The 23245-nt window shown below is 52.3% G+C and overlaps 1 protein-coding gene across 1 annotated transcript in view; it reads right to left on the bottom strand.

Annotated features, from left to right (window-relative positions):
• Window positions 1-23245, bottom strand: part of Ryr1 (ryanodine receptor 1) — a 116264-nt gene that overhangs the window by 50143 nt on the left and 42876 nt on the right. Inside the window, exons 39-69 of the mRNA XM_087190853.1 lie at window positions 22624-22770; window positions 21064-21337; window positions 19754-19868; window positions 19537-19669; window positions 19079-19173; window positions 17695-17830; window positions 17285-17471; window positions 17090-17198; window positions 16580-16700; window positions 16315-16484; window positions 14464-14684; window positions 14264-14354; window positions 13236-13376; window positions 12738-12901; window positions 12553-12631; window positions 12258-12347; window positions 11655-11795; window positions 11229-11303; window positions 11060-11135; window positions 10635-10758; window positions 10213-10328; window positions 8365-8432; window positions 8154-8275; window positions 7667-7716; window positions 7225-7285; window positions 6864-7102; window positions 4449-4530; window positions 3841-3971; window positions 2565-2897; window positions 1319-1559; window positions 83-170 (exon numbers count right to left, since the gene is read on the bottom strand). Of these exons, the coding sequence (XP_087046979.1) occupies window positions 83-170; window positions 1319-1559; window positions 2565-2897; window positions 3841-3971; window positions 4449-4530; window positions 6864-7102; window positions 7225-7285; window positions 7667-7716; window positions 8154-8275; window positions 8365-8432; window positions 10213-10328; window positions 10635-10758; window positions 11060-11135; window positions 11229-11303; window positions 11655-11795; window positions 12258-12347; window positions 12553-12631; window positions 12738-12901; window positions 13236-13376; window positions 14264-14354; window positions 14464-14684; window positions 16315-16484; window positions 16580-16700; window positions 17090-17198; window positions 17285-17471; window positions 17695-17830; window positions 19079-19173; window positions 19537-19669; window positions 19754-19868; window positions 21064-21337; window positions 22624-22770 (4220 nt within the window). The remainder of the gene's footprint in view (window positions 1-82; window positions 171-1318; window positions 1560-2564; window positions 2898-3840; window positions 3972-4448; window positions 4531-6863; window positions 7103-7224; window positions 7286-7666; window positions 7717-8153; window positions 8276-8364; window positions 8433-10212; window positions 10329-10634; window positions 10759-11059; window positions 11136-11228; window positions 11304-11654; window positions 11796-12257; window positions 12348-12552; window positions 12632-12737; window positions 12902-13235; window positions 13377-14263; window positions 14355-14463; window positions 14685-16314; window positions 16485-16579; window positions 16701-17089; window positions 17199-17284; window positions 17472-17694; window positions 17831-19078; window positions 19174-19536; window positions 19670-19753; window positions 19869-21063; window positions 21338-22623; window positions 22771-23245) is intronic.

Below are 23245 nucleotides of genomic sequence, written 5' to 3'. Positions count from 1 at the left end.
TCAGCGGGGTGAGGGAGGGAGGCTGCCTGTAGACAGAAGCTTCTCTGCTCATGGAGAGGACAGTGGCATGGCAGGGACTCACGTGGGACTTGGACCAGTAGATGAAGATCTCCCCCACCATCCTGAACAGCTCCTCGGCGTTGGGGTTGGGTTCCGTCAGCCAGTGTGCCCTAGGGTCATCGAAGGGGCTGGTGAGGGGTCTGGGATCCCCAGGGAAGGGGCACCCAGAGAGCTCGGGAGAGGGCAGGGGACCAGGAGACAACCAATGAGCAGGATGGAGTTCTCTAGTGAAATCTGGCCATTCAGATAAACATTTAAATATTGTATTGACTATTCCTTTTCTAAAATTTTCTCCTGTTTCTCTAACCTTTTTATGGAAATAAGAGTATACATATAAGGAAATGTCAACTTGCTTAATTATCTATCACAAAATGAACACACACATAACTGCCACCCAAAGAGAACTTATCTGGTCCCTCAAACCCCTTTCCCTCCACGCCCCCCCTCCTGCCCCCTGAAAGATGACCCTCCCTCTGGTCTGCTAGACCATACATTATTTTCATCAGTTCTTAATCGTTACATGGACTCTGGACACAGGTACTCTGTCTTGTTTTGTTTTGTTTTCCTGGCTTCTTTCAATGAACCTGATGTTTGTGACTCGTCCATATTGTTATATGTTGCAACCTGTTCACTTTCACTGCCTTTCACAATCTTTCACTTTTCACTGTGTACTATTCTGCTGTATGAACAGAACACAATTTATTCATTGCCTTTGACCCTGCACTCCCATTCCTAGAAATCTACTATAGCAATACTTACTTGTGAGCACAGAGATGGACGGACATGCAGCATGGGTCTGCAGCATTGTTAGTCACAGAGAAATCAGAAATAACCTAAATGACCCATCCAGCCAAGACTGGCAAATATCGAGCTATATCCAGCTGCAGAAAATGCCATAGGACCCCAGGACAAAAGAGGAGGATCCATGCAGTTGTGCTCCCTTATCAGTGGGGGATGTGTTCTGAGGTCCCCAGTGGACACCTGAAACCACGGAAAATGCTGAGCCTTCGATACAGCTAAGGCTGACACTGACCTGCACATGGGGGTTCAAGCAGCGGAAGTGAGCAATCTAAGGGGGCTGGATATTGCTGGGCCAAGATGGTAAAAGCCAGAGGGGACAAGAAGGGAGGGACAGAGACAGGGTGGGTCAGCCAGGAGTTGCAGAAGCAGATGCAGGTCAGGCTGAGGTATGGCCCCGTGGGTCTGGGAAACCAGAGTCTAGATGCAGTATGGGCGGACAGGCTGGGGCCATGCTGACCTGTTGTTGTCCACGTATCGGATGAGCAGTGGGTAGAGGGCGTACAGGTCCCGGCAGAGCACGGAGAACTCATCTCGCACCAGAAGCTCACCCTCCTCGGCTTCCGCCTTGGCCTCCAGACGCAGCTGCTCCTCCTCAGCCACCACTTTCCCAGCCCGCTTGCGCAGCCGCCCGATGGTAGGGATGAAGTGGGAGTGCAGGAGCTCAGGCCTCGCACGGCTCACAATGGGCTGGGCAAACACTGCAGGGACGCAGGGCAGGAGTCATTCATCCCTGACCTCTGACCTCTGACTCCACCTCTCACCTCCAGCATAGTCCTTGATCTTCATTTCCAGCCCATGGCTGCCAACCTGTACCTTTGACCCAGCAATGGTCATGTGACCCCAGCCTGACACTAGCCTGACCCCACATCCTCTTCTCCCACTCCTGACCTCAGCCCTGACCTCTGACATTGTCCCTGAACTCTGATCCTAACTATAGTCCTGGAACTGAACCTATAACCCAGGCCCTATCCTGTACTCCCAGCCTGACATAGTCCCTGATCTCTAAGCCCCAACAACTAAACCCTAACCTGCTATCTTACCCTTACCTGGCCTGACTCTGACCCCACTCCTTAACCTCTGACCTGGCCCATAACCAGTCTCTGGCCTCAGTATGAAATTTCTGACTATGACCACAAGCTCCTGATTCCCAATTTGACTAATTTAAAGCCTGATTTCTGACAAGGAACTTTTTTGGGGGGGGTCGAGGGAGACCAGTTTTGCTACATAGTCCAGGCTGGACTTGAACTTGGGAATCCCAACAATTTAAAGACCCATGGGCTGGGGATTTAGCTCAGTGGTTCCACTGCCTGCCTCGCAAGCACAAGGTCCCAAGTTTGATCCTGGTACCCCCCCCCCAAATTTAAAGACCCATTTTCTGACCTCTGGTCTAGATCCCTAACTGTCCACTCAGGGACCCTGATGCCCAACCTAGTCCCCTGATCTTTTGTTTGAGGAACTCAAACTTCTAACCTGACTCAGCTTCTAACCTCAGATCTAACCTTCTCCAAGATTCCAGAAATTCACAACTCATTCTAGAGGACTCTCAGGACCCACCCACCCACAGAGCCCTGTGATGCTGATTCTGACCCCAGGAAGACCTGCCCTTGGACCCTCCCCAACTCTCAGGAGATCACAGAGCCCTGGATCTCCTGCTACCATCTGGGCCAGGGACCCTGAAGCACACTGAGGCCCAGTGTACCCACCAGCAAGCCGCTTCATCCACGAGGCCTCATCAATGCCCAGGTTGTTGACAATGATGCGCAGGATATTCCCCAGCAAGGAGTTGAGGTGGTCAGAGGTGACAGCTGTGCAGGGCGGGGGGGCACCAGCAGGCAGGGCAGGTGGGGGCGCCTCGGGCCCGCGCTCCCACCAGCGGGGCAGGTAGCTGCACAGCATGGGCAGTGTGATCTCAATGACGTGTGGCATCTCTGTGTAGCGGGCCCCTGACTCAGCCAGGCCCCCAATATCTGCCATGAGCTGCTCCAGCACTGGGATGTCAGGACACATTTCCTCCACGCTGTTGGGGAGCCCCAGGACTGGGGGTGCAGGGAGGGGTCAGGGCATGGCAACCCACCGCCCCTAGACCTCAGTGCCCTGATCACCCCGTGTACATTAACTAGTCTCCCAAACCCCATTCTTCTGATCCCATCCCCAACGCAGCCACACCTACAACCCTGACATTGAAACTCAGTGGCCCCCTAAGCCCTTCACATCCCCAGGCCCAGCTGTTCCCTAAAATTGCACTCAAATCCATCTCCTGCCTCCAGAAACCTTCACTCCTAAAATCTCGCACACTTACCCTGCTATGCAGCAACTCTAGAAGGAGCCCTTTCTAACCCAGGCAGCCCCACCTTCTCTCTCTGAATCCCACACTCTGATTCTGTCCCTTGGAACACGAAACTCATCACTTGTTGGCTTCCTACTAAGGGCCAGGCCCTGGGTATTGGGAACACAGCAGTGACTAGAAAGGCATTTCCTAGCTGAAGCTCTTCTTCCCCAGACCCACATCTCTATCTACTCCCTGCCCCCAAATGGGAACACAAGAGATTTCTGTCCTTTCGTCTGGTCACTGCTGAATCTCAGGACAGTACCTTTCTTGTCCATAGGAGGCCCTCCATAAATGTTTGTTGAATGAATAATGAATGAATGAATGAATGAACCCATGCTTTCCCTAATCCTCCCATACCCAAGTACCCGTTAACCAAAATGCACAGATGCTGGCAAGTCCCTGTGTCCTTAAACTTCATGCACCCTCACTTGTCATTACCTCCAAATGCCACCCCTGACCTAGTTCTCCCCATATAACAGCCAGGACCCCCAAACTCTGGGATTCCTGCCTGTGGAGCACCCACACCCTAGGGGGGTCCTCAGCCTCTCACAGCCCAGATTTGAGGATCACATTACCCCCAAGGGGACCCTCCCTGGGGCCTGCCCTGGGTAGAATTCGACCCTAGACAACTCCAGCCCCACATGACTCACTGGCCCGCTCCCGGGGAGACTTGGTGGTGTAGACAGAGCATGCATTGTACTCATTCAGCTGTGGCTCCAGGAACGCCACCGGCATGGCTGCTGCCAGCCGGGCCAGGCACTCGCCGAGGGCTGGCCGCAGCCTGGAAGAAGGACCACGTTTAACTTCCGTGTACCTTGTCCTCTGGGGCCTGAGTCCCAGCCCCATCGCACATAGATGGCGCCCCCTCTGCCCTCCCAGAGTCCTCTGGGGGCAGAGCAGCTGGCTACCAGGGCTCTCTTCTGTGCTGCTTGAAATGATTCCCCCCCATGGCTCTACACCCCGCTGTTTCTGTGGCCCCAACAAGGGCAAGCTTGTTTTCCAGAGAGGAGCAACCTGGCATCCTGGCCAGCAAGTGCCGGGCTCCCACCTAGCCCCCAGGCTCAGTGGCTTCCACCTTGGCTGCTGACCTTCCCCGGAGCGCCCTCACGTGGCAGCCACGGGGAAGTGCAGCTGCCCCAGGATATTGGCAGTAGAAAAATCTTCCTTCTCACCTCCCAAGCTTCTCCCCCTGCTCCCTCCCATCTCCTCCCGCCCCACAGCATCCACTCCAGCCCTAAGTATGTCCGTCTTTCCTTACTTTTCCACGTAGGGGTTCCTGGTGGTTCCCAGAGAGTAGATACTGCACAGCGTTCGGTAGCAAGAGACCTGGACATCATCCACTGAGGGAGAGAGGGAGGGCGAGGGTCTGGGATGTGGCCACCGTACCAGTCCTCCCTAAGCACCGCCCTTGTCTCTAAGTAGACCTGCAGTGGGTAAGGGCAGGGCCACAGAGCCAGTGTGCCACTGTGCCACAAGCAAGGACCAATTCTCTCTTAGCCTCAGTTTCCCTACCTGTAATGGAGATGATTATATTTCCTTGTGGAGTGGTTGTGAGAAGCAAATGAGTTAATTTTTTTTTTCTTTTTTTTGATACTGGGGATCGAACTCAGGTCCTTGTGCTTTCGAGCCAGGCGGCAGAACCACTGAGCTAAATCTCCTAAATGAGTTAATCATTGAAGCATAATTAGGACAGGGCATACAGCAGGTACTCAATAAAAGGCTGGGGCCCTTTCTGTGGATCTCTTTGATGCAAGTGACAGGCACTTTCTGGAGAAAAATGCAGAGTCATATGCAATCCTGGCTACACTTTCAGGTTGTCCACACACCTTCCAGAAAGCCAAGTTAAGACACTTGCTGACATCACGAATGCCCTGAGGCAAAAAGTGGGCAGGAGCTGTTCATGATTTAAGAGACTACGGAGGGCTGGGGATTTAGCTCGGCACTGTGCCTGTCTCACAAGCGCAAGGTCCTGAGTTTGATCCTAGCTACTGGAGAAAAAAAAGACTTCGGAGACATAACCAAATGTAATTGGAGCCATTGACAGGATTCTGAGTTGTTGTTGTTTTTTTAATCAAAGACAAGATAGGTATGGTGGTGATTGCCTGATATTCCAGCTACTCAGGAGGCTGAGGCAGGAGGGTCACCTGAGCCCAGGACTTTGAGACCAGCCAGGGCAACATATCAAGACTCATCTCTAAAACAAAAAAAGAAATCAAAGGCACTTTCTGGGTGATGAGGGTGACTTTAAATATAGTCAGGTGAGGTGTGATGGCGATGCTGTGGTTATGTGAGAGAAGGTTCCAGTTCTAAGAGGTGCAGCCCAACTGTTTAGAGATGAGGGGGTCAACAGGGGTAGGGTTATATCTTATATTCAGAAGTTTGACAAAAATTTTATACATACTTTCACCCATAGAGTGAAAAGTAAATAAATGGGAAAACTGTTAACAATTCTTTTCTTTCGATGCTTTTGTGAGCACTGGGATTATAGGCACACACCACCACACCTGGCAGTAGAGTCTAATTTCAAATAAACAATAATCTCAGAGAGGCCCTCACCATCCTGGGTCCCCATGCCCATTGGCCTTAAATCCCACGCTGCTCACCTCCCGCATGGGTGTTGCCTGGGACTCTCGAAACTACACTGTCCCACACCAACCTCAGCATCTCCCCCAAACTACTTCTTCCCCTGCTATCTCATGGAAGCCTCACTGTCCCCAGGTGCCCAGGCCCAGGCTTCACTCTGAACTCCGCCCTTTTCCAGCCATCCTCTCTGGCTCCTGAGCAGAGCATCTCTCTCTACCCCTCCTGCCTTTCTGCTGGCTCCACCTGGTCCTGGCCACATCTTAGAAGGCTCTTTGGGGTATCTGTTCATACAATGTCATGTTGCGTGTTTTCTGTGTCTCTTCAATGCCCCGCTGTGTGTCGCGTGCTCTGTGCACTCACTATGTGGCAAGCTCCAGGCAGGGTCATACCCCATGGGTGTCACATGGTAACACAAACACAGCAGTCACTGCTCACTGACTCCCACACTCAGCTCTTACTTTCTTCCTGTTCTTTTCTTCTTTCTAGTAGCAGACTCCCTGCCCCAATATTTAGCCCAACACGCTACCTTTCAATGCAAAGGGTCCTTTCCCAGCCTCCCCTGGAAAGACATGTGGCCATGTGCCAAGTTCTGGCCAACGGATGCAAACAGAAGTGACAGGGCCATTGCTAAATTGTTCCTTTAAAAGAATAGAAGTTGGGGCCAGGGATTTGGCTCAGTGGTTTCGTCGCCTGCTGCACAAGTGCAAGGACCCAAGTTCGATCCCCGGTACCAAAAAAAATAAAAGAAAAGAATAGAAGTGCCATCCTCTGCTTTTTGTCCTCTCTCAGCACCCAGAAGAAAGAGCCAATGGCGAAGCCTCTTGGACCATGTGGTTAAAGGTGATGGTTCATGGAAGGCAGAGCAACAAGATGGAAGGGACCTGGGCTTCTGCTCCTGACTAACTTACAAATAGATGGCTCCATGAAGAAGAAAGAAACTTATAACTTGTTTGGGCTGCAGAGACTTAGGGTCTTTGATACAAGCAGCTGAACTCATATCCTAGTGAACTCACTCTGTTACCTAAAATTCACTGAAAGCCATCGACTCAAACACCTCCCAATCCCCACCAGTGGGCTCAGGAGCCCTTACGGATGACGTCGTCCCCGAACTGGTGCTGGGCGATGTGCTGGAAGAGGGTGGTAAGGACAGGCAACAGGGCCACCGTGGTGTAAGTGAGGTTCTGGCCCACGCCTTTCACCTGCGGGCGCGCCTGAGACACCTTGCCTAGCCGCAGGTTCTCTACCATCTTCTCGATGTCCTCTGAGGCGCTCTCAAAGAAGGAGCGGAGGCCAGCCTTCACAATCTCAGGCCCTGACTTCATCACAGTCCTGGGAAAGAAGCAGGGGAGACACTCAAGTGGAGAGGCACGGTTTTGAGAAATCCAGAAGGACAGGGGCCAGGGCTGAGGCAACAATTAGAGTGGGAGTGGGCACCACCCCCATAGTCCTACCTGGCATCCAGGGAGCGTGCCAAGATGTGGAGACAGTTGACCACAGCTGGGGCATCAGTCCCTGGAGGAGGGAGATGGCTGGGGTAAAGGAAGGGCCACCAGGACAGCCCCTTCCACTCTCTGTCTTCACCTCTTGGCTAGGTCAGCATGCTGTCTACCCACCCCTGTCACCACAGCCCAGTCCTGACCACTCTGCTGTCCTTCCTCCATCCCAGCTCTGATCTGTCTAGGGACAGTGGCCTGGGAGCCCCATGAGGCCAGGCCTAGGGCTATCTCAGTTACCCCCTTGTTCCCAGGGCCACCCAGTTCATGGACAGATACCAAAAAACAACACAAAGAAAGCTGTTCAAATTAAGGCTGAGGCTGGAACTCTTTCTTCCTGGTGGGATTGGTGATAAGGAAGAGAGGTCAGGGAGAAAGGCTCAGGAGCAGGGCTACTTACCGAAGAGAGAGACTCGGTGTCGGACAAGAGCGGCAAGTTTGCAGAAGAGGCTGAAGAGAGAGAAAGGGACAGGACAGGGCGAGGAGAGTGAGGAAGCCAAGGAGACAAGCTGACATAGAGGAGTCAGGGAAAGAAAGGACAGGGAGAGAGGGCAGAAGACAGAGCCAGGAGGAGGAAGGATGATGGCAAGGAGGTGGGCAGAGAGATGAACAAGCTGGAAAGTCACAGGCGATAACTGGCATGTGGGATGCTGAGGGGTGCATCAGCCTTGTGGTCAGGGTGACCCATTTGTCCTAGTTTACTTAAGGGTCCTGCATCCTGGGAAACCTTTCGGTCCCAGGCAAACCAGGACAGTTGGTCACTCTAGCACTTCCATCACCTCTGCAGGTAGAGGACAGAGCCCCCAAAGGTCAAGGTTGGGAGTGAGTGGCCCCAGATTACAATCCTGTGAGGTCAGGAGGCTGGGTCAACGTCACAAGTGCCCCACCTGGTGATCATTTCCTTCTCCTTGTTGGAGGCGTGGCCACCACTGCCCAGCACTTTGGCTGGTGTGGACAGGAAATAGAGGCAGTGGTTGGTGAAGTACTGGTTGATCAAAGGGAGCAGGATCTGGAGATGGTGGAAGGAGACGATGAGGGAAATAAGGGGTGGAGAGACCTGGTCCTCAGTCCCTTCCAGCTTCGGAGCCCATCTCTCACCTTGGCAAAGAATTTAATCTCCTGTTCATGTGGGGATTTTTCCACGCGTCCACTGCTGACCACAGCCTCTGTGGGGGAGGGCAGATAGAGGTCATGCTGGGTTCATGACTAGGAATCCAGCATGTTCTGATGGGAGGGACTCTGATGGCAGAGTTAAGAAATGATGGGAGATGAATACTTGTATAAAGTCACCTTTATTGGCTTTTAGATAAACCTTTCCCCACTATCCCTCATCTGATCCTAATTTCTTGATCAAACCCTTCCTGAAGCTGAAATTAGGGAGAACAAACTAGACTGGTATTAAGGCCATAGACCATCCCCTTCCTCACCCATCATAGCACTTTTCTTTCTGAACTTCAGTATCTAGTACTGAGTGAATCTGGTGTGAATGAATAAGTAAAACAAATGAAAAAAAGTTGGTATAAACATTAATTTTAAAATGAAAATTAATTTCAGTTGTTCATGGTGATGTATACCTGTAATCCTAGCACTCTGAGACTGAGGCAGTAGGACTGCAAGTTGCAGCCCAGCTTGGGAAACTAGCAACTTAGCAAGACTCTGTCTCAAAATAAAAAAATTTTTAAAGAGCTGGAGATGTAGCTTAGTGCAAAGGCCCTGGGTTCAATCCTCAGTGCCCCTCAATCAATGTCAAACAATAATAGTGATAGTAATAAAATTATTGGCATAATACTGGCTCCAATTATTAAACACTTGATATGTCCCTGGCACTGTGAGAAATGTCATCCCTGTTGTCTCCTCCCAACATAGTCAGTACCCCTGTTTTCCAGATAAGGAAACAGGTGAAATAATCACTCTGGGTCACACAGCCAGGAAGTGACAGAATGGTGGCAGTTATAGTGAACAGTACCCCCATATGGCCGATGAGGAAACTGAGGTTCAGAGAGGGGTCGGAGCTGCCAAGGCATGAGCAGCAGATAGGCTCAGCTGCAGACTGAGCTAAGTGAGTGTGAAAATTGGGGGGCAGGAGGGGGTCTTGCAGGTGACTTTCACAGGGAATGCTGGGGTCTTGGGAAAACTGGAAGAGACTATAGGGGCCCTAGCTGTGATTCTTAGTGACATATAAGAGGCATCAGGGGGACATTCCTACAGCCTCAGCCTTCAAAACAGAGCCAGAATTGGCCCAGGTCTCATTTCTGCTCCTGCTCCCACCCCAGCCAAGTCAGAGGGGCTCTGGACACCTGGATCAGGTCTCTCTCCTGCTCAGACCCCTCCTGTGGTTCCATCTCACTCATGGTAAAGGACAAAGTTCACACCATGCCCTGTAAAACCCTACCTGATCTGCCCCATCACCCCTCTAACCCGATATCCTCTCATTGTCCCCTCAGTCACTCTGCTTCAGCCACATGAGCATACTAATAATCATACCAGAGACCTCTCAGGGACTTTGCGCTTGGTGCTCCTTTTCCTGGAAGGAACAGATGTTTCCCAGATGTGCACATGACTCCCCCATCCCTTTACATCCTGGCTCATCCTGTCACATTCTTATTCAAGCCTTTCTTGAATTCTCTATATTTAAATTTACAGCCAGTTGCACATTCCCTATCCCCCTACCCAGCTCTATTGATTTCTTTTTCCTGTAACTCTAACCACCTCCTAACACCCTGAACGATTTAGTTATTTATGGTGTTAACTGTCTGCACTACAGGAAGGGAGTTGCAGAAAGGCAGGGTCTTTGTTTTGTTCACGGCTGTAAATCCACCAATCAGACAATGCCTGGGACATAGATGCTTATTAGATGCCTATTAGATGAGGAGAGGAGGGAGAAATAATAAACTGGTCTCCTAGGTGAATCTGTAGATGAGACGGAACTGGGGAGGGAATTCATACCGAGGTGGGCAATGAACTCCTGGGAAATGTCCATCCAGCGCAGCAGCTGCTGCAGGAAACCAAAAGCAAACCGCTTCTCAATGGAAGACGTGTCCAGTTCCATGTCCTTAAGGCCTCTGCGAGGAGACGGAGAGTGGGATCAGCTCAGATGCAGGGCCTGCCCTGCTTCCTGCCCCTCTGCTCCTGCAGGGCCTCCCTCTGTTGACTTCTGCCTTCTCCCAGGTCACAGCTTCTCTGTGGGGCTCCACCCAGCTTGGCCCTCCTTCTGGCCCAGCTTCTGCGGTGCCACACCCACCTGCCTACCTCCTTTAGGCCCCGCCCTGTCAGACCCCGCCCACCAAGCTCCTCCCCTCTCTGCCCCGCCCCTTCCAGCTTTTGCCTGCGGCTTCCCTCAGCCCTCCCGCTGGGACGGGCTGCTGTGCCTGGTGACCGCGTAGCCGTTCATCTGTAGGAACTTGAGCAGCTCCTGGGCCTTCTCCCGATCTCGTGCCTTCTCCTTAGCCGTGAGCGTGTCGTAGGGGACCAGCAGGGGATGAGACCCACCGCCTGGGACGGCAAAGACTAGAAATCAGGGTCGGGGAGGACCTCAGGCCAGTCTGCTGTTAGGAGTGTGCACAGCGACGGTGATAAAGACAGAGATAAAAGTAACGGAAGCACTGCTTCCTAACTCGCTCACCACAACCCTAGGGTGGCAGACAGTTATTAGTCCACTCTACAGACGCAGAAACAGCAGGGGTGAAGGCAGCTGCTCAGAAGTCACCCCATGAAGCCAGGACTCTGACCCAGGCCCTCAGGGCCCAGGCGCCTAAAACCAGAGGACTCTGAAGGGGGTGTGCGGCACCCTCACCCTTGGCCTCCAGCTCTTGCTTCTTCTTCCGCCCCCACGTGTTGTGGTAATTTTCTGCCAGTTGTTCCGCCATGGCCTGGGAGTGGATGCAGAGTCAAGGACCAGATTCGGAGGATGCCCTCCACCCACAGACACCCCACCTGCCCCAGTGAAAGACCAGAGGTCTCACCTGAAGCTCCCGGGACAGGGTAACTCCGCTGAGGTCGGGGGGCTGGGGGTTGTAGCCTTCTCGAGGATCGTAGGTCTGAGGGGGCAAGAGAGAGATTAGGGACGCATGGGCTGGCAGGAAGCCTAGCCTAGCCTCTCCACTGCTCTTAGACACTTCCTCCATGTCCCCTACTGTCTGGAACTCCTTTGCTCAAGGGATCCTCCTGCCTCAGCCTCCTGAGGCTTGCACTCCTGATTCCCTCCTGTCTCTAACCCACCCGGTCCTCTCTGCCCTTTGCTTCTTCAGACCACTGCGGTCTCCTTTCCCAGGTCCCTTGGACTTCTACGAATCTCTTCTGGCCTTGCCCCTTTTGACTCCCACCTCCTCTTCTTGACCCTTCTCCCTCCCAACCTACCCCATGCCTTACCCAGACCCTCACGTCCTCACCTGGGCAGATTGGGATATCTTCCGTGTCTTCTTCTTTTCCGTCTTCTCCTCCTCACCCTCCCTGGCCTTCTCTACGGTCCATTCCCAAGCAATCATGGCCTTCAAGGACTCCTTGATGGGCCAGCGGTAAATCTCCTTGTCCTGAAGTGGACAAGAGGGAGCAGAGTTGGTGGAATGGGGTGGGAGGGAATCAGAGGAAGGAGCTCTTGGCTCAGGCCCCCTGTCTTCAGGGTCCCAAGAAAGGAAAATCCTTGACTATATGGCTAGAAAGTGGTTCAATCGGACTCAAGCCTGGGTCTCTCATGTGCTCCGTAACAGAGCATCGCAAACACAATCTCATCATCCTATTTCACAGGAGTCTCTGAGTCTTATGCTCAAGAAATCAAATTCACCCTCTGATTCTTCCTAAGGGAAGGGACACTAGGAATCTGGGGTCCCCCGGGGGAAGCAACCCAGTTTAAGAGAAAGCAAAGTCTGTGGGTGGAGAGCCCTAACCACTGATCCACCTAGACACAAACCTCTGAAGCTGCCTCATTCTTTCCTAAATCCCTGAATTTGGAGGTTTCATTTTGACCCCCAGTAGAGTCCGCAAGGCTTGGTCACCTTTTCTGAAAAGGTCTTGTATGGCCTCAGCATGGGGTGAGTCTTCAATTCCTCGTCTATGTTCTCTCCATAGGACCAGTTGTTCTGGATCTAGAGGTGGACAGGGCAGGATGAGGGGAGGCAGCAGTGAGGGCACAGACAGGAAGAACCCTTGAGGCGCTGAGAGCTCCAAGGAAACCTGGGTACCCCAGGGAAAGTGGGGTGGCTCAGGGAAGGCTGGGTCTGTGGGACACCTTGGGTCTTGAGGAAGGCTGGCAGGGGTGGGGGTTCCTGGGACAGGGAGCCTGATGCCAACCTTGTCGAAGGCCCACTTCTCATGTGTGTACTCCGCAAACTTGTTAATGAAGGAGTCGAGCTTCTCTGGGATGATTACGCTGTTGGAGGGGATGGGGCCGGCAGGAGTTGGGCCCAGGTCTCCCGCCACCTCTGAAACCCTCTTATCCACCCCAAACCCCACCTTCTCCCACTCCCAGGTCTCACTTGAGTGTCTCCACAGGTCGGGGATCAAAGTTGCCTTCAGCGTCCACTGTGGCCTTCTTCTCTGCCTTGGAAGAGTATGAAGCATCCACATAGTCAGGAGGCAGGGCCCCTGCGATGGCGCACAGGCAGGGCATGGCCATGCGGTACAGCTCCTGGTCATATTTCTGGGGATGCCAAGGGCAGGGGTGGGGGGGTCACCTCAGGCCTCACTGAGCCTTCCAACTCTGCAGGCTGAGGACCTCTGACTCATACTAATCACCAACCCTCCTCCCCAACCCCCCAAACATGAATTATGGGCCTCCCTGAAACCAAACCTCAGGCCTGACTGGACCCCCAAATCACCTCCATGTTACCCCTCTCCAAGTCCCCAAACTAGAGGCCCATGCAGAGCTGCTTCTTTCCTAGAACCCCTCAAATTTGGGGATTTCATCTGGGTCCCTAAGTCTGAGCCCCAGATCTTCTACACAAGCCCCTTTGGGGGCCCCTGGGTGGCCAGACCTTATGTGCCAGGGAGTCAAAGATGCCCCAGAAGAGTTTGCGTGTGAGGTGCAGCTCTTCTTCCGAGGTGACCCCAAAGTTGGCCCAGCCAGTGGGGAGGCAGTAGTACTTCCAGCAGCGCTCATAATGGTTGGTGAGGAGCTGGGTGGGAATAAGAAGGGACACACAGGAGGGGGCATAAGCAGATGGAGGCAGTGCTTGCAATTATAAAGGAGGTTTGGGCTATGCAAATGATATGCTAAGAAGGGAAGGGATGGTATCTTTATTGAAGAACAGCCCTGGACAGTGTGTTAGGCAAAGTTAGCGTTCTCATTTTAGAGCCAGGATGGGCATTAAACTAGAACTGGATTTGTCTGTCATTTTACAGGAATAAGCATGCTAATAATCCATGAGTAGGGTGGAGTGTACATGGGCATATGGATAGAGTGATCTGTGCTTATGCAAATTAGCATGCCAAATAGAAACACAGGCAACAACCCATGCAAATATATGATAACTGAGAAGAGGGCCTCCAGTATTCAATATGCAGATTCCACGTAGGGGCTAATTTAGACATATGCAAAATAGCCAACATATCTGAGTTGGGGGTATCTCCTTATGCAAACCAGCATGCAAATGGAAAAACAGGAGAGACAGTGTGCAAATATTCAGAAGAGCTGTGGTACTGTTTATTCAAATAAACGCACTCATTTGAATAGTGGAAGGCTGGTGGTCTGGGCATGTGAATAAAATGCTAATTACGGAAAGTGCTGTGCCCCAACACAAAAATATGCTAATTGAGGCGGGGGCTGGCTCATTTGGCTAGGCAAATTAAGAGCTAATTAAAGAATGTTAGAGGCACCAATGGAGCTAAGTGAATGTCCTGGGAATCCTGGTGTGCAAATGCGGATGCTAATTGATTTCTGTGAGGACACTGCTCTCACGTGCGAGCTGATTAGATGGGTTAGGCGGTGCTGATACCATTAAGCCCCCTAGGCCAGTGCAGAGCGAAGCAGTGGAAGGTGCATGGGAGTGAGCCTTGCCCTCACCTTGAGCGGCATCTTGGCGAACTCGTTCAGGATGGGCACGTCGAACACCAGGCGCCGCAGCAGGTGCTGGAGCATGGATGGGCGGATGTACCTGAAGGGGCAGCACCGGGCGGTGGCTCTCACCTGGAGGCCCCCCAGCGACCCCGCCTATCACGTAAGCCCGCCCACCGATGGCCCCGCCCACCCCGTCCCCCGCCCACCTGCACAGCGCCATGAGGCAGTCCTCGATGACATCACGCTGCGCCTTAGTGAGTGAGCGGCCGCGGGACAGGCGGTAAATGGTGTGAAGCATGGAGTCCACCATGATGGCGCGGTGCTCGGTTCCCGCAAAGAGTGGTGCACACTTGGTGATGAGCGGCAGCACCGCCAGGCAAAGGTAGCGGTTCAGCGCCAGCGCCATCTCTGTGGTACTGAAAGTGGCCTGAGGCACAGGGTGGGGACATCAGGCCCACTGCACACCCCTGGGGTTGCCCTCATGCCCGTCCCGTACAACTCTGGGCAAAGGACCAGGCTTCTGATCATTCTCCCAAATCTTGCTCTTTTCCCAGTGCTACCCTGCTTCCTTTACTACTTTGATTTTTTTGTTTTTTTGTTTCTTTTGGTAGCGGGGATTGAACTCTGGACCTTTTACTTGTGAGGCAGGCGGCAGAATCACTGAGCTAAATCCCCGGCCCCTCCTTTACTACTTTAGACTCTACAAAATTTCAAACATGCGCAGGAGTCAGAAAATGATTAATGAGCCCATTTCCCAGATTTGGCTGGTGTACAGATATAGACTTTCTGCCTGCTTATTTCTTTTCCAATCTTCACCTTTTTTCCTGTAGTTTTTTTTTGTTTGTTTGTTTGTTTTTTGAGACAGGGTCTCACTTTGTAGTACAGACTGGCCTTGAAGTTTCCCGTAGTATTTTCATGCAAGCCCCAGCCATATGCCCTTTTACTCACAGACATGTAACTTCCTCTCCATTCTAACAAGCACTTGTACTTGACAGCTCCTGTTGCCATCATCATGTGACAGAATTAATCTCTTCATCTTCATGATCAAATTTCTCCAGTTGTCTCAAAAATTGTTTTATATTTAGTTGGGATTGTTTGAATCAGGGCCTCAGAAGGGCCGACACAAACTGGTTTTGGCCGAGCAGTGTTTTAGGTCTTTTCATCTGTATCTGTTCCCTTTCCTCCCCTTTTAATGCTACTTATTTACTGGAGAAACTGGGCCATTTGTCTACTGGAATTGTCTACATTTTGGCTTTGGTTCAATACCTCCTCGAAGTGTCTGTTAACTTGTTCTCTGCACTCTGTATTTCCTATAAATGTGTTATAGATTCAAGTTCTGGCGTTCCTTTCCCAGCTCACCCCTCCAGCAGTCATCCCATCCTGTTCCTCCCCACCCAGCAACCTGTAAGGAAATCATCAGTCTCCAGCCTTGGCTCCCAAGCTCTCTTGCACACCCCCCCTACACAGAGGCTCTGGCCCTGCCACCTTGAGGAAACTGTTTGCCAAGGTCACTATCTTCTCCATTTTGCTAAATCAACAGTCAGTTCTCAGTGCTCATCTTTTCTGGTCTGTCACATTCTGTTGTTACTTTTGTACCCAGGTCTTTGTGGGTCCACAGTGTTGCCATCACTGAGAAGGACTGCAGGAGTAAGCAGTCCTAGAGATTGAACCCATGGCCTTCGTACTGAGCTACATGCTGGCCCCTTTTTTAGTTTTTATTTTGCAACAAGGTCTCACTACATTACCCAGGCTGGGCTTGAACTTGTGATCCTCCTGCCTCAGTTTCCCCAAGTACTGGGATTACAGGCGTGTGTCACCAGAAAAGCTAGAAAGACTGTTTTTATAACTGGAAGTCGGGGATTCCGACCTACCCTCTGCCAGAACAGAAGTCTTTTCTGTTTGGATTTTTTTTTTCCCCTAACTTGATGGTGGTGTGGTGGGATTATGCTATGTACACAATCCCAGGACAAACAAAAGTGCTGCTCCTGCTATCCCAGGCCCCGTCTTGGGTGCTCTGTGGAGGCAGGAAGGGTGGCCAGGGCAGCAGGGATGCTCACTGTGTCCAGCGAGGCTGCTGCCCTCATGTCAGGAAGGAAGCCCACATCCAGCACGTGTAACAGGAAGTCCTGGTTCTCAATGCCATAGACACGGTCCAGGAAGAGCACCATGGATGCCTTGTGGTCCGGCACGAAAGAGGCTGACATTTTTGGCTGTATCAGGGCCCCATCTATGGGGAAAGGAGGTCACAGGTCAGAGATGTCCTTGGGACCCACTGGCTCCCTTCCCAGCATTGCTTCCTTGCCAAGTCCAACCACTTCATACCTTTGCCCAGGGTGGGGATTTGCAGCGGGAGACTGATGATGCCCACAAGGTCATCCAGGGGCACGAGGGATCGAAGGATGGCCCGGATCCGCAGGGCCTCACCCTTGCCGGCTTGGATTAGCTGGGGGTGGCAGTTGGGGATGGGCAGGTGCCCCATTTGGAGATTGCTCCATTCCATCCCTTCCTGATGCTCCTCTGGTGACCAGAGCAGGCCTCCTTCCTGAAGAACTAAGTCTAGAGTTCCAGCCCTGATCCCTCTCCTCTGCCTGCGTCTCTTCCGTCCCCTCCCCTGACAACTCTGGGTTGTTACTGTCTGCCTCCTGCACTGGACGGGACCTCCATGAGATCAGCACCTGTGGCTATGTTGGTCACTATAGTGTCCCCAGCAATGCCTAGCCCAGGACCCACATGGTGAGTGCCAACCAGTGTCGCCCAACACCCAAATAAAGAGGTCAAGGCTGGCTGCTCGTGCCCCTCCCTCCCACCCCACCCTGGCCTTCCCCGGCTCACATGCATCTCTGGAGCACAGCGTCCCAGCAGGTCGATCAAGGCCGCATAGAAGGACATGATGGCGTGTCCCAAGTGCACCCGGTTTTCCTCATGGGCCTCCTCACCAAAGCTGCAGGGGAGCAGGATGTTGTGGGGAGGCAACCAGGGGCATGGGGAGGGCAAGGTGCCCTACTGGGTAGGAGCCAGAAGACTCACTGCTCACGCCGCCTGTCCCTGCGGACACCTGGGCCGTCCCTTGCAGGGTCCTCAGAGATTCGGATGGCCTCTTCAATGGCAGCTAGCAGCCCTGAGCCTCCCTCACCCCGAAGGGCTGGCCCGAAGCACTCGGGCTTTCGGATGAGCAGCCGCACCACCACGTTGGCATTCTCCTCCACGCTCTCACCTGAGATCAGAGGGTCTTATGAGCCTGGGGACCCCATGCAGCCCAGGGGAACCAACACTTCCAGGGGCAAGACTTTGTCCTTGTTGGCCCCCAGCTGCAGCCTCTCTTGAGAGCATCCCAGACCTGGGCAGGGCTTAGTTCAGGGTGTAGACGGTAACACCCAAGGAGGCTTTGGCCATTGACCCCACATGTCCTGCCCTGCCACCACCATGCCCCGCCTCACCATTGACGAAGACAGCAAAGCGAAGGAAATCCAGGTAGCGCTCACCGCCACCGGGGTTCCAGCCTATGTCAGGGTACCCTTTGGCCAGCAGCATGGGGCAGCTTTGGAGGCCACAGCCTGCCAGATAGGACACGACCTAGGGAAAGGAGGGGCTTAGCCAGAGGCCAGACCCACACAGCCTGTCTCCCCGAGTCTCAGGCCTCTGTTCACCCCTGGAGCTCCTGTACCCCCTTCATCTCTGGACCCTTCAGCAAACCACCCAGGTCCTATCTACACTCATCCCTACCGAGACCATGGCAGCAGCCCCCTCCCTAATCTCCCTGCTTCCCTCAGTCTGTTCTGCATACACCTGTGAACACCTGAGTCAGGTCACAACCTCTGCCCAGATGCTGTGGCTCTCTCTCACTCAGGACAAAAGCCAGGGTCCCTGATGTGGCTCATAAGATCTAACATGACCTGTCACTTTCCTGCCCTCTCTAGCCACTCATCTCTCGCTTTCTCTGTTCCAACCACCCTAGTGTTTGCTCACACTCCCAAGGCTCACACTGCCTCCGAACCTTTGCACTGGCTGCTCCCTCTGCCTGGAGTGTTCCTCCCCTGGTCTCTATCCATCCCTCACCTTCTGAGCTTTACTCAAAGTCACTTTCTCTGAGCACTCTTGTCTAACTCAGACAACCTCTTTTTTTTTTTGGTAGGGGGGATTGAACTCAGGACCTTGCGGTTGCCAGGCAGGTGCAGCACCATTAAGCTAAATCCCTGGACCTCAGACACCCTCTTTACATTTGATATTTCTCTTTCTCACTTGTTTTCCTCCTTAACACCTGTCACTAGCTAATAGTTGGCATGTTATTCATTCATCTTGTTATCTGTCCTCCCAGTGAGAATGTCAGCTACGTCAGGACAGGGATTTTTGACTGTCACACTACTTCTGCCTGGGACAGGTCGTGACATATAGTGTGTGCATGATAAATATTTGTTAAGTGAATAATTATATGATAGCAGCTAGCCATTATTGAGCACTGTTTTATAACAACTGTGGGCAGCTGTTTCTATGACTCTGTTCATTGTCGAACTGAGGTTACAGAGGCCTGGAGAGGCTACCACTTTTCCAAAGCCACACAGCAAGGGAGCTGAACTCCAGAGCCACACATGGCCTCACTGCTCACAGAAGCTGTGGTGCAGAGGGGACCACCCATCCAGGAGCGTAGGGCACAGACACACCCACCCTGCAGCACCCCATGCCTGAGCCCCTGGGTGCTGTCATCTCCCTGCAAATTATTCCCCTCTGACTCAGCTCTGGGCTGCCCAGAATCACCCCTCAGGAGGGGCTCAGAGTCCTCAGGTATCCCAGCAGCCAGGTAGGGCCAGGCCTCTCCCTCCACACCTTCTCCAGGTCCTGCTCCTGCAGCGCCAAGGCCAGCTCATTGTTGTCGATGACAGAGGCAGCGGCCACGTCCAGGGGTGTGGAGCCCTGCATGCCTGTGTGGGAAGAGGGTGAGGATGCTCTTGGGAGATGTGCAGCTGCCTGTTTCACTCCTGTCTGTGTCACCTCCGGGAAGCACCCCCTCTCCACCTCTTTCCTTTCCCTTCCTGTCTGGTCTGTGCCTCCTCCATCCCAGGTCTGGCCAGTGTGAGCTGTCACTGCTAAAATGGGATGTTCTTCTTCACACTGTGAGCCCTGTAAGGGCCAGGGAGGGCTGTCTGTGTCACTACTATGTCCCAATGCTACTCATCACCCGGACACGCCATGATGGGCTGAGACTGAGTGTTTGTTGAATGACTGAATGAGTGAGCTGGCAGAAGTAGGCTCAGGGAGCAGCCTCTGGGGTCACGCTTTCTCACCCAGGCCAATGCCGCTGTTTTCCAACAGGTAGCTCAGGTGGTCAAACATGGAGCGTTGATTCTGCCGGCTGATCCGGCAGAAGTAGCAGAGGAAGCGGCAGCAGCTCGTCACCATCTTGGGGAAGCGGATCTCCTGGGGTGGCAGGGTGGACCAGTGGTCAGTCCTTGCCATCCGTGGCCTCTTCCCCAGAGTTCCCAGCCCAGCCAGGGCCCTCACCTTGGATTCGCCGCCCCCAAGGACGTTCACCATGACTTCCATGACTGTCTCATGCATGCCCAGTGCCCTCATTAGGTTGGGGTGTTGGTAGAAGACTTTGTTGTTCATGATGTTCCTGTGGACAGAGAATGTGTGGGGATCACCACAGGTGGGGTTGCCCATGTCTGGGGGAGCTATAGCCATCATCACAATAATAGCATTTACTCACCTTTTTTATTCCTTTTTTTTTTTTTTTTTTTTTTTTTTGAGGTACTGGGATTGGTCCCAGGGCCTTTGCATTTCTGGCCCCTTTTTATTTTTTGATTTTGAGACAGGGTTCCCCTAGGTTGCCCAGGCTAGCCTCAAACTTCTGATCCTCCTGCCTCAGCCTCCCAGAGTGCTACCATCACGCCTGGCTAGACTTCTTACTCTGCACCCTGCACATTCCTCTTTACAGACCTGAACTCATTCATCCCTACATCCACTCTGGGATGGCAGGAACTATGATTGGCCCTATTTTCTTTTCTTTTTTTTTTTTGGTACTGGGTATCGAACTCAGGTCCTTGTGCTTGCGCAGCAGGCTTCGAAACCACTGAGCTAAATCCCTGGCCCGCTTGGCCCTATTTTCACAGGTAAGGAAATTGAGGCCTCAATCCAAAGCAGGCTCCCTAGGACAGAGATCTCTGTCATGTTACCAAGTGTATCCCCATGTGCTTACAGAGGCCTGGCACACAGAAGGTGCTCAATAAGTGCTGCTGACTGAATGGAGGAGCCACATTTGACATTTAAGTGCTCAATACCATGATGACTATTTTTTTAGATCATTCATTCATTCCTGTTTTCTTTAGAATGTTTTGTTTTGCTGAGACAGGATCTCGCTAGTAGCAAGGCTGGGCCTTAAACTTGTGGTCCTTCTGCCTCCACTTCCCGAGTGCTGGGAGACAATGCTGCTGCTGATTGGCATGAGCTTACCAAAGCCATGCTACCATTCTATGGGGTAGGCATGGCTCTTCCCTGTGTCACAAATGAGGATATAGAAGCTCAAAATGGGAAAACCTCATGCCAAATGTTATCTGTAAGTAGGAGCTATTTCCCAGGGGCAGATGAAGCAGGAAGAAAGAGGCACTCTATGAAGGAGGGGGAGGGCAGGAAGGATGGGGACTTGTTCTGGGAGGGGTATATCACAGACATCTCCTGCTATATGCTGATGATGGTCCAGATGTTGGGAGAAGGGGATGTGATCATATCTAGAGGACTCTACACAGGGTGCTGGCTAGAGGCAAAGGCTGGCCTGCTTCCATGGGACATGCCCAACAGGGAGGGGGCCTCACCCGATGCTCTGGATCATGAGGTTCTCCTCCTGGGGGCCCATCTGCACAATAAGCAGTGAGCGGATCTGGCCCAGGCACTCGAGCAGGCTCATGGTGTCCTCCACGGAGGACACTGAGATGGTGTATGCCCGCGGCAAGGCACGCAGCAGCTCGCCAAGCCCATCGTACTGTCGGTGCAGGAGACTGAACATGGCCCGGACCAGCTCGGGGCTCTGCACGAAGTCCTCCTGGGCCCAGCGGACCACCATGTGGGACACCAGTTCCTGCAGAGACTCTGGGAGAGGGACACAAGGGTCAGAACACAGGGTTAGAATGGTGCAGGAGAGGCCCCTCTTCTCACAGACCTCTCAGTTAAGACCACTCCCATCATCCTCCTGGCAGATTTTCCTCTGTTGCCCTGTTCCCATGGCCCTCCATGATCTGGCTGTCACTTCCCTGCCCCTGTGTCTCACCACCTGCCCCTTGACCACTCTGCTCCAGCCATGCTGACCTTAGAGCCTTGGAACTCTCTTCCTTTCATACCACCTGTCCTTTCCCAGGTCTTTGCACACCTTACTCTGACCCTTCCATCCTCATCCTTCTCCCACCTCTCAGATCTTATTTTCCTTCTTAGCACTGATGACTACCTGGCATTCATGTATCCATACATTTGATGTATTTGATACAATAATCTTTTTCTTTGCTTTTGTTTGGTCGGTTTTTTTGAGAGAGGGTTTTGCCATGTACCCCAGGTTGGCCTCAATCTCAAGAGCTTTCTGCCTCAGCCTACTGAGAGCTAGGATTACAGGTACGCACCACCATGGCCGGCTTGTATTTGGTATAATATTCTAAGCCCTTTGAGGGCAAGGGCTTTGACATTCCCATTGCTGTTTTCTTTCTCTTTTGGTACTGGGGATCAAACTCGGGACCTTGCACTTGCCAGGCAGGCAGCAGAACCACTGAGCTAAATCCCAGGCCCTCCCATTGCTGTTTTCTACAGCCCTGCTAATAGTGCCTGGCTCAGAGCTGGCCTGATAAATGATCTTGACTGTTATAGGATAAAACCTATGCCAACACCAGAGACTCTGTCCTTACGATGTGTGGCTAATACAGTATGTGTTTGCATACACCTTGGTCAACACCTACCATAACCGCTTTTGTAACCCTTCAACATGGTAACTGTCTCATCATGAGAGAAAAGAAAAACAAAACCTGAGGGGGCCGGGGATTTAGCTCAGTGGTTCTGCCACCTGCCTCCCAAGTGCAAGGATCCAAGTTTGATCTTGGGTACCAAAAAAAGCAAAAAAAAAAAAAAAAAATCTGAAGGTCTGGAGGCCACAGCGGTACACAAGCTGCCACCACCCTGGGCTGTATGTGCATCCCTGCTCTGGTCTGTGCCCAGGCTGCAGCCCCCAAACTGTGCCACGCCCTGGCAGCCTCCTCCTCCCTGGCTCTTCTTCTCTGTCCTGCCTCTCTGCTCGCCCTTCCATTCCTCCTCACACCCTGTGTTGGAGGCTGAGGGTCCTCAGGCACAAAGCCATTGCCACTCTCTTTCCTGTCCCTGCTGTCCTCAGTCCTCACGAGGTTTGGGCTCCTCTGCAGGCAGCTCCTCCTCCGGCTTCTCCTCCTTCTTCTTCACCAGCCGCACCTTCTCCAACAGGCTCATCAGTCGGCTGCCCAGAGTGGTCTCCTCCTCTGGTTCCTCCTCCTCCCCCTCCAGCTGAATTCCTGGGGGTGGTCAAGAAGGGAGGAAATGTCACTTATGTGCGTGCTTATCCACCTGCTCAATCATTTACTTCATTCCTCATTAACATGCACACTTGTGACATTTTCCATTTCTTTCTTTTTTTGGTTTTTTAAGACAGAGTCTCACTGTGTAGTTCAGGTTGGCCTTAAACTCACTATGTAGCCCAGGCTGGCTTCAAACTCGCAGTGAACCTCCTGACTCCATTTATGCCTTCATATATTTACATTTTTGTTCATTTATTCATTCTGTGAAACATTTGCCTTTTAAGTCAGCTATTGCAAATATGTTCAAAGAACTAAAACAAAAATGTCTGAAGAGTTAAAGGAAACTATGATTGGCTGTGACACATCCTATAGAGATTATTAATATAGTAAATAATATTTTTAAAGAACCAGGTAGAATAACTGCACAATAATGCATCTATTAGTTTTTAACTTTAAAAAAGGAAAATACAAC

The sequence above is a fragment of the Heterocephalus glaber genome, unplaced genomic scaffold (genome assembly GCF_053883595.1).
Source record: "Heterocephalus glaber isolate CG9 unplaced genomic scaffold, H.glaber_assembly_v1.0 deba00001561, whole genome shotgun sequence".
Taxonomy (NCBI): Eukaryota; Metazoa; Chordata; class Mammalia; order Rodentia; family Bathyergidae; genus Heterocephalus; species Heterocephalus glaber.
The sequence above is the reverse complement of the archived record's forward strand: the minus strand, read 5'-3'. Positions and strand labels throughout refer to the sequence as shown.